The sequence below is a fragment of the Pygocentrus nattereri genome, chromosome 18 (genome assembly GCF_015220715.1).
Source record: "Pygocentrus nattereri isolate fPygNat1 chromosome 18, fPygNat1.pri, whole genome shotgun sequence".
NCBI classification, from domain to species: domain Eukaryota; kingdom Metazoa; phylum Chordata; class Actinopteri; order Characiformes; family Serrasalmidae; genus Pygocentrus; species Pygocentrus nattereri.
The window spans coordinates 24,510,935-24,527,457 of NC_051228.1; the positions used below are offsets into that span (position 1 = coordinate 24,510,935).

Genomic DNA, 16,523 nt, shown 5'->3' on the forward strand with positions numbered 1-16,523 from the left:
CCCAGAGCCTGATTCGTAGCCCAGGCAGACTGCCATCTGTGTAGCCGAGCACCGAGGGTCCTAACTGCCTTATCACGATGAGAGTGTCTTCCCTTATTAGGCTCCTTAAATAGTTTGGGGAGAGCAGAGGAAAAGCAGACATTCCGTCACTGCTGTCCGTTAAGGCACAATTAAGTGCAAGATAATCCCATTAGGGTCCATTTGGACAGCTCTTGTAATGTTGTTTCCCCAATACAGGAAATCTTAATGCCAATCCATCATGAGAAAGTATAGCTGTGGTCAGGGGTTTCACAGAGGCTCCAGAATGGCCTTAACGGAGGGTGTAGTGTTTCAGTGTGTCAACTTTCTGAATAGGGCTACTTGAATAATTTTGAAAATTCAAGCACTGATGGTGCTACACCATATAAATCCTTCCTTGACAAATATGTTAATACAGTGGAATGTGTGGTACTAGGTATTTGGTACTAGTCTACTCAGAGGTTAGGACTGGCTGGTGTAATTGGTAGGGGACTCACCGTCACCATTGGAAATAGGGGTAGCGTCACACTTGCTCTCACACTGCTGCATAGTGCTGGGGCGCAGAGTCTCAGGACATTCGTTGGAAGGCTGCCCCGTGTATGACAGACACTGCACTGTCCGCATCTGTTGTCCCAGCCCACACTGTGCAGAACACTGGACAAATAAAATACAAATAAAATACTGAGTAAAGATAAAACATAAAATGTGGCCTGACCAAAGGTTATGGCACATATTTTAGCTTAAGAATAAGGAAAGTTTTATTGTGAACTAAAATTTGGAGACAATGGCACTTTTAAGTTTGTTTCCTATAGAGTACCTAATAACTTCTTTTCACAAAAAGAGGTTAGGCCCCTTTTTTTCTCTAAATAGTTGTAGCATATTTGCCCTGAATGAATATATGAATACAATGTCTGTATTGTGAAGTTTCCCCCCTCCATATTTCTGTGTGGACTACAAGTTAATAGCCTGCCTACTAGTCAGTACAGAGGTTAGCATGAGTCTGCATTTTCCCTCTCAACCCTGCTTAGTATCAGCATGCATCCATCGCTGTGCTGTCACACTGAAAAGCTGAGCCAATTAAAGGTGAGAAAAGACTGACCCCAACCCCCCACTTTGAACTGGTTAACCTAAGTCAGCCTCAAGTTATCCTGTTGCCTCTTTATTTTATTATTTACCCAGTGCTAATCTGGCTGTGTGTCCTCAAGAGTTTGACAAGCTGTCCAGGAAAAAGGTGGACTATTATATCTAATATAGTTATAATTTTCAGGCCCATCATGGGCCCAGTAGTGCCTTCTGCTCTAGGTTAGTTCCTAAGGACACACAGGATTGAAACCAAAGGCCACAACTGGACGCTTAGCTACTGGTGGAATGTCATTATAATAGTTTAATTGGATCTTGGATTACTGTCAGCTGTTGTGTATTAGACAGTCAATGTTGGGGGGAGGACTGTCTGAAGTTAAAGACTTTCGGTTTTCCAGGAGTCTCCTCACGCTGTGATCCAATGGAAAAACGAGTCATTGCTTAGCTACCCAATACAATACACAGTTTACCTCATTACTCTCTCATTCAGATGGTAAGGTAATACGTGCACTTTAGAAATGCTGACATCTAAATGCTGGCTTGGAGAGGCATGTGTGTGAGAAGGAGAAATGCATGATGGGAGCTCAGTTGTCCACATAGGAGGACTCTCTCTGGCAGAACTGACAGTGATCTCAAATGAGTTTCCAGCAGTCTGAGCCTCACACATTTCATCTCTTCCAAATTAACAGGACTTTATTAGAGCTGTGCCTCCTGACAGATGGCATACGTCAGTTGCTGTCTTAAGTGGGATTTGAACTGTTGACCTTTCGGCCCAGAGGTCTCTTCTCTTTCTGAGAGTCATAGATGTTGGCAGTAATTAGAAGCTGGGGGAGACTCATCTCTTGCCTAATGTTTAGGGCAAAAGTAGAATTTGAACATTGAACACCTGAAACTGCGATGGTATTGCTGTGTTTTGTAATTGATTAGGTGCTTCATTGCACCTTTAATTTACTCACAACATACATTAAATGTCAGCTGCGGCATAAAGTTGTAAACACTATGTAATTTGAAAGACAGACAACTGCTAATTATATTTAATGAAAACATACAAACTGTCTCCAACAAAGTTACTTCTAACTGAGTGTCGAACAATAAAAATGAATCAAATGCTTTGCTGTAGTTTGCTGTATCAATACTTATACTTATTATACTTAATAATTCAGTGAAATCTACCAGACCTTGATTTCCCTGTATCTGTTGGAAACATCTGAACTTCAAATAAAAGAACAAATATTCATTTTCTGCATGTTTTTGAAATAAAAGTTATGTTTCAGTTTTAAAAGAGAGCTGCCATTTTAGGTTGCAATAAAACACCATCCCTGCTTTGCTGACTGCACAGTTTTGGAATATGTCCTGAGCTGCATAGGGAAGCAGTCACAGGGCTAATCTAAGCGCACTATCTTTTTTCTCCTTTTCAAAACATGTTCTTGGCATTGACAGAGATGCCTTGTCTACAGTGGAGATAAACTTCAAACAACATGGACGATATTATTACCACTTCCACACTTTTGGCCTCTTTGGCTCTCCCTCACTCACAGGCACGCGCGTCACTGGCTCCCTAGAGCCCCTACTTTATCATTCGAGTGTAAATTCTGCTGACTGTTGACTAAAACACATGCTCTTTTACACACTGTCTGGAAACAGCCCATACTTTGTCTGTGTCCTCTGGAAAGATGCACAGGATGCTGATGACTCGTTTAGATATGCTGATCTGGACTTTTGACATTATGTTAAACAGGTACAACATGATGTTGTCATGTTGTAAAAATGTTAAATTATGAAAAACTCTATATAGCATGCCATTGTATTTTTATGCTTAACGTTTCTGTATCTCTGGCCATTTTTGCTATAACCTGAACATAGTGAAGGGCGTTTTCACACTAGAGCGTTTTTATAGTGCCGGGAGCTGTTCTGAGAATCGTTCTCTGGTATGTGGTGTGCTTGTTGCTGGTGCAGTCCTCAGTGTGTACGAAGTCAATCTGCTCACAGCACTCCCTGTCTCAATTTTTAAAATTGCAAATAGGGGGCAAGGAAAGTGGTGTGAGGGCTTACAAAAAGAGTTTTTCAAAAAGAGCATATCTTTTTCAAAGTGAGGAGGGCTTCTTGTTTGCAGGGTAATGCACAAGGACATACCACACATCCACTGACTGCTGTTCATCTCCATTTGAGTGTTGGTAGACTGCCAAAGGAACATAACAATAATAAAGGTCTAAACCTATTGTTAATTGCCATCTTTTTATTATAACTGAACCTATTTTCTACCACTTTGCAAACAGCATGAGCCCAAAGGTGTGATGCATGGGTTCACGGTTTGGAAGAAATTATCCTGTTTGAAAACAAACCTGCAACAATGTGTCAAATAAACCCAGAATCGAATGAACACACTCTCTCTAACTCTCCCTCAGTACCAGAAGCATATTTTACATACTGTGCATATACTTTGTCTGACACTGTCTTCTTTACCCACCATAAAACCTGTACCTCTTACAGTACCTCAGCACCCTTAGCAAAGAACACTAATCGTTTCATTTGTTTTTTTCAGTACACCACCACTCAGGATTCCTATATGACATCATTACCACTTACACATTAAAAGTATGTACCTATCTATATGTCAGTAGATAAATGTTGTTAAGAGGAAAGCAGAGCAGATACTTTTATGAAGCAAAAAAAATATGAGCATACCTGTCCCCACTCCCCAGGGATCCAGCGAGGTGGTGGACAGCGACCCAAACTGCAGCGGATTCGCACCGGTGGTTTGTTATGGTCTGAACAGAGGGCTGGTGAAAAGGTTTTGGTCAGGTCACTGCTCTTACACAAAACAATGCGGTGTTTGAAGCCAGGGCCACATTTTGGGGTACACTAAAAACAAACAAAAACAAGAAGCAAGGCATGTTTTATTCAACGATGCTACAAATGACCAAATAATCTGAGTGATTTTAATTCTGTGGTGTCAGCCATTGAGTAATTATAATGACTTTAATTAGTTGTTTTAATGAAGAATGCATCAGTACCATTTTTTTCAGATTGAGTACGAGTTTAGTACTTGCAGATAATGTGTCTGATTTTGTAATTACCTTCCTATCTACTGAATTGTAAATTATTGCAATTACTAATGAAATCATTAAAATGTAGTTGATTTTAAATTATGTTCATTACCTAGCAATGTTACAATAGTTACCTTGGATCAAGTAGTGTTTCAGTGAAGAACAGCAGATTGTGTTCCACCTCAAAAGACAAAAAAAGCTTCTGTACAGCTGTAAGTAAAGTATGTTTCATAGTTTTGATTCTTGCACTTTCGAAGCTAATGCAGCCAAGGAGCTCACTTGTAAAGAGTTATGTCTTGGCTGGTTAAGCTGTAGTTAAATGTCATCTAAAGCCAAACAATATTGTTCTTTAATGACTCACACGGTACGTTTGAATAGTCAATTGTGTACAGATGAAGCCTATGATTCACATACTCACACAATACGAAAACACTCCATTTGATTGACATGCATTGTGAAACGCAGCACCCAACAGACAGCACTGTCTGTGGACAATTTCCAATAAAGCTGCTCCATTCAAAATAACACAATGCACACAGATACTGAGCAAACACAATGAGAAACTGTGCTACAGCAGCTCAGCTAACCACAATGTGCACTGAAATATACATGATAGGACAATACAACATTTATACCTAGTAATTCTATTCAGTCAAACAGAGTAAAGTCAGATTATACAAACCTTTGCTATACAAAGTAACAAATGTGTCTCGACTCGTAGCTTGAGTTGTTCATTAGTGCGGTAGAATACACTAAGTAGGCTTATGTCATATGATATAAGCTGGTATCAGATGCATTTTTATGAGGTAGAGTGTGAGTAAATGAGGAAGGTATCGGCCCGATAACAGTACTGGTATTGATGCATCCCTACTTTTAACGCGGGGGAAATTCTAACCTGTGCACAACCAAGTTTCCAAATGTGCAGTAAGTTAGTCATCTAATGATGATTTCCATCTCTGACGATAATCTCTGTTGTCTAATGATCTCTAAGCTGTGACACAATTAGGAAACCTATGCAGTGCTACAGCCCTTCAAACTGGAGTTTGGCATCTATAGTGTAGTTCAATAGTAAAAGGATAATGAGAGATGATTACTCTCACCTCTGACCAATCCAGGGTCACCCACTGTGGTGGGCAGGACTGATTGTTGCAGGACTCGCGTTCAATTGGTCGATGGGTCAAGCAGTGGCTGTCTTCCAGGTTCTCCTCTTCTGCTGGCCCAATTTTGCGAATGCAGAGAACTGTGCGTGTGCGCATGCCTCCATCACATGTTTTACTGCATTCCGTCCAGTCACCGATAAACCATCTGAGTGTATATATATAAAAAAAAATTGTACTTCTTCACCAGCATTTTTAATGATAAAGCAGATATAAACAACTATTTTTCTACTGCATTCTTTAAAAAACACAAATTTCAACATATTTTAAATTATTTGCTTTGTTTTCAGTTTATTTAGTCTCGTCATTTAATAAAATTGCACTTATAATTTAATAGACTGCATCTGGAAAAAGTAGAAATGGTACCCAAGTATAACAAATGATTCATCAATAACAACCTCACTATTAACTTTAAGGATATAAGAAAAAGTTTTCTACAAAAACAAAGAACTCTAAGCCCTTTGGAGGGTCATCAAGCATGTTTCCTTAGCATCAAGTGAGGCTGGAAATAGGCTTTAGATGGTGTTATTAGTGATGCCCATCGACTAGTTCAGGTTGACTTATACTTCCACTGGCAGTAAACTGGAGCAGAGATGCCAAAAACACTTCATCCAGGCTTTTTTTTTTCATTTAAACTTCACACACCTGACTGAACTCTGTTTGACTACTCGCCCCATTGAAAACGAGAGGCTAAATGTTTTTGGCCCCTGCTACACATGCATTTTCCATACATGAATGGATATTGTCCCTAGAGAGTTCATAAACTTGACTGGCCAATACAATTAAACGCAGGTGGTCACCTTTTCTCTCTCTTTGCAATACTGAGGTTTTTGGCTTGAATATACATTTGAAAAGTTCACACATAAGAAATAAATCCCAAGAAATAAATCATCCTGCCTGGTTTTAAACGTTTTCCCCAAAGCAGGTGAAGTGTGAATGGTTTTGAACTCTGCCGTGAAGATAAATCAAATATCACATGCAATATCTGAATAAATGCTTTTTGAAAATAAAAAAAGCTAATTTTATTTCATTTCCAAAAATGTTGTTCACATCCATTTTAGCAGGTTGAGTCTTACTTTACTGTTGTGTACCTAACTAGGAATTTGACAATATAATTATAACTAGTCCCAGGGCAAAAGTGAGCTACTAAGAAAATGCAAAAATGTTGTGGAAACTGAATAAGAGTACAGTGATGGATAAAGTTAGAGGCTATGATATTTACTCAGGTGGGCAAGGTTCTGTGTTGCAGGGTCTTTGATTCTCTGGGGGTTTACTGTCAGGGTCACAGTAGCTGTTCTGGACCACGGAGTTGTCATCCAGCCTCTTGCAAACCACCTCCTGTTTCTGAGAGCCTGCAAACAGACAATGAAACGTCAGTTCATTTCTCTGTCTCTGCTTCTTGTACTTGGCGGCCAGTTTCTGACACTTCAGCAGCTGGCGTGTAAAACGGTGTGTGGTCAGCATGGGGGTGTGCACGGTAAAACAAGCTCTCTCCGGCTCCTCTAGAGGGCCACTCGCTGACAGAGTGCTCTGTGCTGGGGAAGGATGGGTGCTGGATAATGTTCCCCTCAGTGGTATTTCTAGGTGTGTAAATGCCTTGGTTTTCAGTGAGTGTCTTGGTGAATGACTTTTACAGAGAAGCCCTTCTTTTCTTTGGCTCTTGATTGCATAAAGTGGGAGTTAGAACAGTGCGGGTATGAGCCAGCTCCACAGTGTGTATACTCAGCACCAGAAGCCGTCAGAGTAACAGCCGCACCAAGCCTGATCAGCCTACGAGGCCACATTGTGAGGCTGATTTATATGTCCACTAGTGCAGCCATCTTCAAATGTAGCTGTATTTCTATCAGCCATGTGACAGAATAATGTCTCGTTAAAAAAAAAAAAAAGCCTACTCACACAGACCGTGTCACTGAGAAGTGCTAAATATTTCAAGCAACTCTTTGATTGACAGTTCTAATACAAACCTATAATACATGTTATTCATATTCTAACTCCCTTCTTCCTTTGCGAGTGGTAGGTACAGCCAGTCAGAGGGTGAAACTGAATTGAATCCAGGCTTCACAGGAGAACTCTTGATAGTTGGGGTTGATAGTTGAGACTGCCCACTGCGTGTCCCAGACCCAAAGTCATAACGCAATAAAAAAAGATTCAATTTGTGGTTTTGAGCTATTACGAATATTGTCCTAAATGAGCCTTTAAATAAATTCTTTGTCAGGCTTGCACCGATGAAATCTGATGGTGGTGTGAAAATAGGTAAACTTAAGCCAAGCATCTGCAGTAGTGAAAGTCCGATGTAATTCCTAAAAAGAATACTCCAAATCTTTATAGCTTTTAACATCAAGAAAGGCAGCAGGACTTAAATCCTCACTGTGAATTTTGCCAGGAGAAGGAGTTCAACACAGCCAATAAGGAACATTAACAACAAGACATTTTGCAAATGACATAAGTGTTGCTCTGGGGTATTTTCATATTAGCTGAAATGTGCACACAAACTGGGCGGCAAATGAGGTCAGGTTCATGGCACACTTCACACAGTCTATGGTAGCGAAACCCCCCACTGCAGACCAGTCTGCAATGTTTGCATTTTTGCCTGAATATTGCAAGAATTGCAAATGTTTTCAGTGGCCACAGCTTGAGAAAAAAAAGCAAGGAGGAAAACTATTTGTTGTTGTAAGAAAGCCATTTGATTTTGGCCAGGCGGAGCAGTCTGGTCATATTTGAGGTGAGACTCACATTAATGTGTGGTTCTGGCTTTCAAATCTTGAAATCGGAGGCAGGCCTTTGCTCGCGGTGCAATTTGTACAATAGCAGCCCCAGCAAAGCAGTAGAGGAGAAGATAATATACCGGATCATTGTATGTGTACCAGCATGTACAGAAAGCTGTAAGTGTCAAAGTGAAGTGGGTGAAGAATAGGTGATTAGCTTAGTGTTATGCATATGAAATAAGAAACACTTTTTGTGCTCACATTTTTTGCTTTGTTGAACAGGTATCAAGCCCTATTTTGTCTGGATTAGTTTAACCTGGGGAGGTACTGCAATTGAACTGATCACTGACAAGACGTGATTTTGACCCACACACCAATGAAATAACAAAATCTGCCAACAGACACAGGCATGTGCTGTGTTATCATGTTACTGTATGTGGCACCTGTTGCCTAAAGCAAACATGTTTGTATGGGCTATGAACCCTTATATTACATTGCAGTATCTTTCCTGCAAAAATAATTCATCTTCAATTGCTCTTCATTCAGCACTTGAATTTTCATCTGCTTGTGCACGCATAAGGTGCTAGTTTGTGAGTGGTGTACCTCCTGCACAGGTGGCGGAGCACTCGGACCAGGGCAGGTGGTGCCAAGAGAAGCCCACTTCATTATCCCCACTGCCAGTGCGCTGTATAGGTACATTGAACTTGTAGCGGATGCCCTGGTTCTGCTCTTGCAGCAGCACCTGGAGACAAATGGAGGAGAAGCTCAGCATAATTGGCACTTCCAGATGTGCTGCTGCATTTGAAAGTAAACATTTGGGTAAAGGCTGATTTTATAATAGTATTTTACATAAATGGCAAACAAAACAGTTTTCTTTACTTCTGACTATATTCATGTCTAAGACTAGTATTGTTCTATGTTTATTTTGTGTGCATGCGTTTTAAGTTATACAAAAAAGAGCTATGCTAATGAATCTATGCCACAGAGGAAAGGCTTGTGGTCTATTGACCACTTGTGTGTTTTGTAGTTGTGCTGGTATTTGTAGCTCTTCTGTCAAAGAGAAAAATCCTAAGAAGCAGGACTTTTCAGCATACACACACACACACACACACACACAGTATGAAATGTGCTCATGAGTGTTCACATTTGGCCAGACAGAGGTTTTCTGTGCACATATATAGCTGTTAACTTAAAACCACGAGCCAGAGTTCAAGTGAGGTTTGTGCACAGATGTGGACTTTATTTAGAGTGAGCCAGACAATTTCAAACAGAGTGCATTCAAAACACCCCGCTCCTCCCTTGGCTCTTTTGTATGTGTGTGTTTCTGCATGTGCATAGTTTGCAAATATCTTCTGGTAAATGGGTGCTTTAATTTGTGACTAAATTCCCACTTCTAGTTCAGCTCAAACAGCATGTTAACCTCTCCACTCCTCATTAATATAAGTCATATTATTGACAACATAACATACATTCTTTTTTGAGTACACATACCATAACAACCAGATTTTCTGTGGTGGCTCCTAGTGCCTCAAGAGACTCGGGTTCATCTGCAGGCCTCTTGTAGTGAAAGGCTGTCCCTGCAATGTCAAACTTGCGAGGCCAGTCGATGGTCCATGCGCCATTGATGTAGTAGTCGTCTCCCTCAGATTTCAAAGCTGTGGAGAATATGAACAGCACAGAGTTAAAGTGCCACAAATTCATTTTTTAAATTTGGCTTACTTGCAGGACTTTGTGAACACAAAAATCTAATTCTTTACAAATCAGACTGGTGGCACTTTCATGTTCTCCTTAATCAGATCTAAATGCTACACAGCCATGCAAATGTCATGAGATGGATCAGAGAAGAATTTGTGCTTTTATTTTTTTTTTTTACTTAGATGTGTTCACACTAATGACAGATAAGGGTCACTTTTTAATTTTAATGTGAACCACCAAGGCAGAAAGATTGGAGTGTTGGTGAAAAATCAGAATTGAGCAAGGCTTGTAAATTGAATTTTACCAGAAACAGAAAGTGAGCAAGAATGAGAGTGAGAGGAGAGAGAGAGAGAGAGAGAGAGAAAAGCCTGTAAGTTAACAGTCTGACAAGAGCAAGCTGCTGCCTGGCAACAACTGCAACGATGAGTGTTGTGGCGTGATGTCATTGGTGTCATTCATCACCATGATGTGCAAGACCCTGCCAACAGGCTTTGCGCCATCCTGAGCAGCTTTCACTAGCCTGTTCACCTTACACTGCACAACCATGAAAACTACCTTACTCGAAAGTGAGAAAGAGAAAGAGAAAGAAAGAAGGATAAGAGAAAAAAAGACAGTCAGGTGAAAGTCTGGAACGAACCCCAAGAATACCATTCCAGCACGGTCGTCAAAGCAAAGGTCCTGTCTCCAGGAACAACACATCTCTAAATATTCACTTTTCTCCTGATTGAAATTAAGCCAAATTGCAGGCAGTTGATCCAGACATTCTCTGTGTGGAGTGCCTGGAGCTTTTACGCCTGAATTAGGACTAGCTTTGGTACCATGCCTGTCACTCCTTTTAGTTACAATAGTTTTATGACTAAGCAGTGCTTCTGTAGGCCAATTTACTGTAGACTAATGGCAGCTAACAAACGTATGTTTTTGTGCTGGCATCACAGAAGAATTTAGAATATTTTCAGCTGATCAATTCATGTGCAAGGTTTTTTTTTATAAAATACTGTGTGAAATTTCAACTGTCAGCAAAAGAATAACATTTATGCTGTCATAACAGGATATGTCAGTCTCAGTAGCTGGCGATACACTGTAATATGCTAGTTGCAGTTTGCCTTTCAGTTTATTCTGGTATGTTGGTCGGCTCTTTAAGGGAGACCACAGTTATTTTTTGGTACTGATCAGTATTGCACTGCAATCCAAGACACTGTCAGGTCAAATTCTGACTGATTTTGAAGATCAGTTGATCCTACTGTAAGCATAGTTCTGTGAATATACTTCCTACTTAACAAGAAATTTTTTTCTTACTTTGTGTATTAATATCAGACAGAACTGGCATGCAATAAGCATGAAAGAGGCACAAATTTCAATCTTTTAGTATAACCTCCTTATGAACCATCACTTATACAACACCATCATTGCTATACATCAAATGACAGTATCTTGTCTTAGCATCACAAGAACCTAATGCATCAACGTGATGGAAGACTAAACTCAACAAGCTGTCATGCACCCAACTATATTTATTTGTGTTCAAAACAACTTAATTGGAACCCGCTTGCTTTATTGTTTTAATTAGTGACACAGATGGGACTTGAATGGTTCGATTCAGGTCGCAGCCGGTATAAGAAGTGATGGCCTAACTTAAGGCTGTAAATCAGATGGCTGTTGCAGGTGGAAAAGTGGTTGTCAGCAAGATTCAGATTTACACCTGCAAAGAGGATGCCAAGAGGTGCACAAAACCTCTTCTCATCATCTCCTGAAGGCTGACTTCAACTCAGGAAATGAAGTGGCCATTTTCACAGACCTGACTGTCCGATGACCAAGGCCAAATACATGGAGCATTGAAGCACTCACCAATATAGTTCTTTGACATGGCCACCTCTTTGATCTCAATGTGGACTGAGCCTCTGGGGATCTGGACCACCTCCATATAACCTAGCAAAGGGGAAATCGTTCAAATTGTGGCTGGTGTCACAAAGCTTGAGACATCAGTCAGAAGTTACAGTGTCTTAAAATATTACATACACCAATTAAAGATGAATGTCTTGGCTATTTTAAAGTACCCCTCCCCCAAGTATTCCTGCAGATTTCTAAGTGTAAGCATAGGTTATGCATTCATAAGGTGTCCAGTGACTTTTTTATTCAGAATGGACTAAGAGATGAAACACAGATAGGTATGAAATTAGTCATTTAGAGTTTGTTCATAGTACGGCTGCAATAAATAAGAAACAGCAAATCCATAATAAGAGAAGGATCTACGCCCAGAGAAACCCACTCTTCCCTCTCAAAGATTTTGGATGATTTACTAGCTATACCTTAAAAGGAGAAAATGGCCTCGCTCTATAGAGACAGTTCTTGGACACCAACCCACAACACGCGTGCGATATTAGAAGTTTTATTCATTCCCTCAGTGGATGATGCAATTAATACTCATATATTGAGTTACCACTTCTATTTTGACAACTTGTTTCTTGACCCCAAAACATAAGCTTTATCATTGGGTGACAGTGCACACAAAAAAAAAATCCCACAGCATTTCCATGAAAAATGTAGCATTTGGCAGCAGTACTTTGCTGGCCTGGTGACAGAAGGCTGTTGCCAAAAAAACAGCGCGTTCCCTGCTCGCTCACACTACACTCGCTTCAGCAGGGACGTCTCTTGCAGAAAGCGATTAAAAACTTGTCGCGTTTGGCAGGCGTGTGGAAGGTTTGGTCTGATGGGGTTCTGGGGAGCACTCTCTTTTTCTCCCCCTCTTTCAATCCCTGGTTCTGCTTACTCTTCTCATTCCACATCCTCGCTCAGCAGAGGCTTTCATGCATGGACGGTTTCGGCACGCTGTATTTTACGCACTTAACGGCCTTATAGGGGCCGCCTCAAACAGGCCGCCGCGGCCACAGGCCTGAGCTGTATACGCGCAAGCCAAAGCGCCACACTGTTATAACGCACCACTTGGAAATAGTTATGACATCACAGCATGTGCTTCAGGAGAGGAGTTAGTCTTGGCTATTCGGCGTCTTTGGCTAGGGAGTCAGTTCTTTTGCTGTTGTGGTGGGTTCCTGTGTGGGGTGCACATCTCTGACCTCACAACGATTTAATTACAATTCTTTAGGAAACGATTCAGTGCACGAGGACATCTCAAATTTCACCATAATTTGAATTTGATTAATAAAATGCCAATGTCATGTAAAATCAAATTTCCTCACTTTAAAATAAAAAGTTTAAAGTATGTCAACAATGTTAATGTTTCAAAATTTCACTCCCTTACAGATCATACAGTCTGTATATCGAAGCTAAGATGCAAAGTCTACAGACCCACCCACCCACACAACGAAGTTATAAGAAGTGCTTTAGCCCAGACTGCTTTTTTTAGGGCACCCCTATGCAGTGCAGCACAATCATTTACAAATTTCAGTCTCAACAGAAACAGTCCTTTTAATCCTAAGGGGTAAAGAGAAGATAGAAAGTGGTTATGTAAAAATATTTTGTAACTGTTTTTGGTAGAAAGTGGGGAAAATAATCTAAAATTCAGGAAAAATGAAAGATATCGGCCCTTAAAAATACATGGACAGTAAGACTATAGAAGCTAGTTAGAAAGTAGTAAAATAAAGAATATATTAAATACATTACACTAAGCTGGATTTTTATAAATAATCAGGACATTTTAGATTGGCCAAAATGAGCAAATACTTACTCACTTAGACATAATATTAATTACGATTGATTATTACATTTCAAAATGCATTTACTGTTACACTATTACAGCTTGTGATATAGGGATTGGTGAGCACTGACCTCCTCTGGGCAGCGAGTCATTGAACAGGCCTTCAGTAGCTTCACACGTGCTGCCATCTCCTCCACACACACGGCATCTGTCCTCCTTGGCATCCGAGCCCAGGATGTTGTCACAGCCCACATGCTGGATTGACACACACACACACACACACACACACACACACACACACACACACACACACACACACACACACACACACACACACACACACCCCAACAGAGTGTTTTTAGTGCCAGGCAAATACACACATGGTGGAAGTGTTCTCATGGTAGTGGCATGCTGGGTACAATTGCCAGTGAACCTTGTGTGATGTTTAACCCTTTAAAAATCCAAAATCCCAGGCGTATTACATACTAAGGCTTATTATTCAGTAACTACAGGGATGTCAGTGCAAACTGGTTTAGCTATACGTAGGTGATGAAAGTGTGTAATAAAACTGGGCTGCGAGCTTAATTTTATGTGCTAGTTTTAAACTAATGCCATCACAGATATTTGGTAGACTAAAGAAAAAACAGAACAGGATTCACAAACATCTATAACATCTATAACAGAACAGGATTACCCAGAATGTCTCTAAATTGAACTTATAGAGATGTTTCTGAGATAGTTTTTTCTGAGATTTATTTAGTTAGGCAAGCTCCAGTGTGAGCAGTAATATATGTCTGCCTCTCTTTGAGTGGAACCTCTTGCTCTTTTAAATCCTCCCTCTGTAACATTTGTTGGCTTTGTGAGGCGCCTAATTTGCTGTTCCAGAGATCTACACGCTGTTACATACATGCAGCATGCTTTCATCCCCTGTATAAAAAGACAGTATTTATGTTTCTCACTCTTCCAGACATCTATGCAGTCACCACAAATAAGCTTCAATAACAAATAAGCTTCAAGTATTCTATTCTTCCTGTCAACCCATTCTTAATGTCTTCCTAATATGCACAAAGCCCCACATCACTGCCAATTCATTTATTAAACAAATAATATTGTAACTGAATTGTGTATCCTATTAAATTTGGCATGTATGGCTCACAAAACATCCAAAAATACAATAAGATCCAGAAGTGTTCTGTTCTGATAAGAAACTCACAGCCTTTTGTTCTACAAAAATCTACTTTTTTAAAAAAGTTTTCATTGTTCTGTATTTTTGACTGCTTTAGTTCAGTGGACTGTCAGTCAGAGAGTGTTAGTATCTGGTAAACAGAGATAATTCACTTCACCAGTGTTGTGCCTAGACCCTAAAAAAAGGATCTAAATTCAGAGACTTGGAGACCACATAGAGTATATGAAGACTGGGAGACTGGCAAACCGTAGTTCAACCAGTGGTTCCCAACTGGCTCCACAAAGGGCTGGTGTGGCTCCAAGCTATTGTTCCTATCACTTCAGGCAGCTGGCACACAAGCACATCCAGCAACATATGTATTTATTTGACTTTTTCTCACTCAGATTAGTTGTATTACTGATTGGTTTTAAACTTGACATAACTGGGATAATTTGTGGGTTACAGACCCCTCCTCTTTACAGTGTGCATGAGACCCCAACCAAATGTTCACTTTATATAGACTGTCCATTGAACACAATATACATTGTTAATGAACATGTTTTTTTTCCCTAAAATTTAGTCAATTTCACTCACTGATTTAGGTCTCACATTGTCACACAGTGTTGCCTAACTGGGAGGGTAAAGTGCCAAGACATATTTTCAAACTGATGCTAACACTGGACAGCTAGCTGCTACGTCAGCTAAAAGACACACACACACTGGCATCTCACTGAGTGATGGAGGAGAGTGAAGACAAAGAGAGTCAGGCCAAGTATACTCTCTTGGATTTGCAGCCAAGGACGGCTGTGGCATCGTCAAAGATTGAACTCGTGACTCATAGAGCCAACGCTTACAGTTGTGATCCTTGAGAGCCTCGAAAATGTTATGATGATCCTGAAATACATTTTCCAGTTCAGTACTCAGTGGGAGTACATTTTTACACATAACACTGTCATACATTGTCAGTCCAGCAAGTGTATCTAAGATTACTCAAACATGGAGGCATGCAGTTTGAATTATATATAGTTCCATTATATGATAATTATATTTATTGTTAGCTACAATAGCTTCGTAGCTCCACTGCAAAACTACAGAAGTAAACTGACTGTGTACATACATGTGGAGTAAAAGGAAAATTCTATTTTTTGCCAAACAATCTATTATGAATCAGACACATCTCAAATTGTGTAGAGGGAAAGAGCTCCTCACCTTACACTCTCCGTTGATGCAGATATCTAGAGAGTCGGCCTGGCAGCGAGTGCCATCGATGACAGCAGGGGAGCGCTCTGTATAGAAGTTGTATCCCTCAGCCAGGCAGTTCAGAGCACAGGGCTTCACACCACCTGCAACACAAGCCACTGATGTCACCCTTCTTAAAAAAACTTTTTAGCAGCTCAAGTATCAAGGTCCCAGGACTCTCAATTCACATGTAACTGCTTCAAACCACAGTGTCTTATAGCCCGCTGTGATTTATTTAAAACGATCAACTGATATTCCACATGGAAACAACTCATTCATTTACTCGCTTACTAATAAACAAACTGTTTTCCTTTGCGATTGTCATGGTCTGGGGTACTAAAGCGGGACTGAGCTTTGTCCTTGTTGCTTTGTTGATGTTAAAAGTAGGGTCAGAGCCATGCACATCGCAAGAGAGGTATTACTAATAGCAAGAACTGAACATTTAGTCTGACATCATAATTACGCCGACATGAGAAGAGATTAACAAAGCTGCCAACAAACAGACAGAGGTAATCTCTCTTGTGCTCTTTTTACAAGGATGTTCATGATTTAAATGGTTTCTCAGAGCCAAACAATTGGTCATTGCAAGCGATAAGGAGATGATTGAGGTTGCTTTGAACTTCTCTTACTGACTCACAACGAGTCAGACTCAGTTTTCAATGTCGGAGGGTTTTTCTTTGTTTACTGGCATCTTGCTCTCTCTCTGTAAATAAGAAATATTTCTTTTCTCTGTGAGGCTTAATCCTTAGATGTTTCAGACAAAAG

General features: G+C 40.3%; 1 protein-coding gene across 2 annotated transcripts in view; it reads right to left on the minus strand.

The window, feature by feature from the left end:
- The window catches only part of adamts6 (ADAM metallopeptidase with thrombospondin type 1 motif, 6), a 62,776-nt gene that overhangs the window by 5,682 nt on the left and 40,571 nt on the right, over positions 1-16,523 (minus strand). For both annotated transcript variants that reach the window (XM_017725503.2, XM_037547588.1), the window contains exons 16-24: positions 15,729-15,862; positions 13,486-13,609; positions 11,548-11,628; positions 9,499-9,662; positions 8,611-8,749; positions 6,525-6,654; positions 5,246-5,450; positions 3,784-3,960; positions 516-672 (exon numbers count right to left, since the gene is read on the minus strand). In XM_017725503.2, coding sequence (XP_017580992.1) covers positions 516-672; positions 3,784-3,960; positions 5,246-5,450; positions 6,525-6,654; positions 8,611-8,749; positions 9,499-9,662; positions 11,548-11,628; positions 13,486-13,609; positions 15,729-15,862 — 1,311 coding nt within the window. The remainder of the gene's footprint in view (positions 1-515; positions 673-3,783; positions 3,961-5,245; positions 5,451-6,524; positions 6,655-8,610; positions 8,750-9,498; positions 9,663-11,547; positions 11,629-13,485; positions 13,610-15,728; positions 15,863-16,523) is intronic.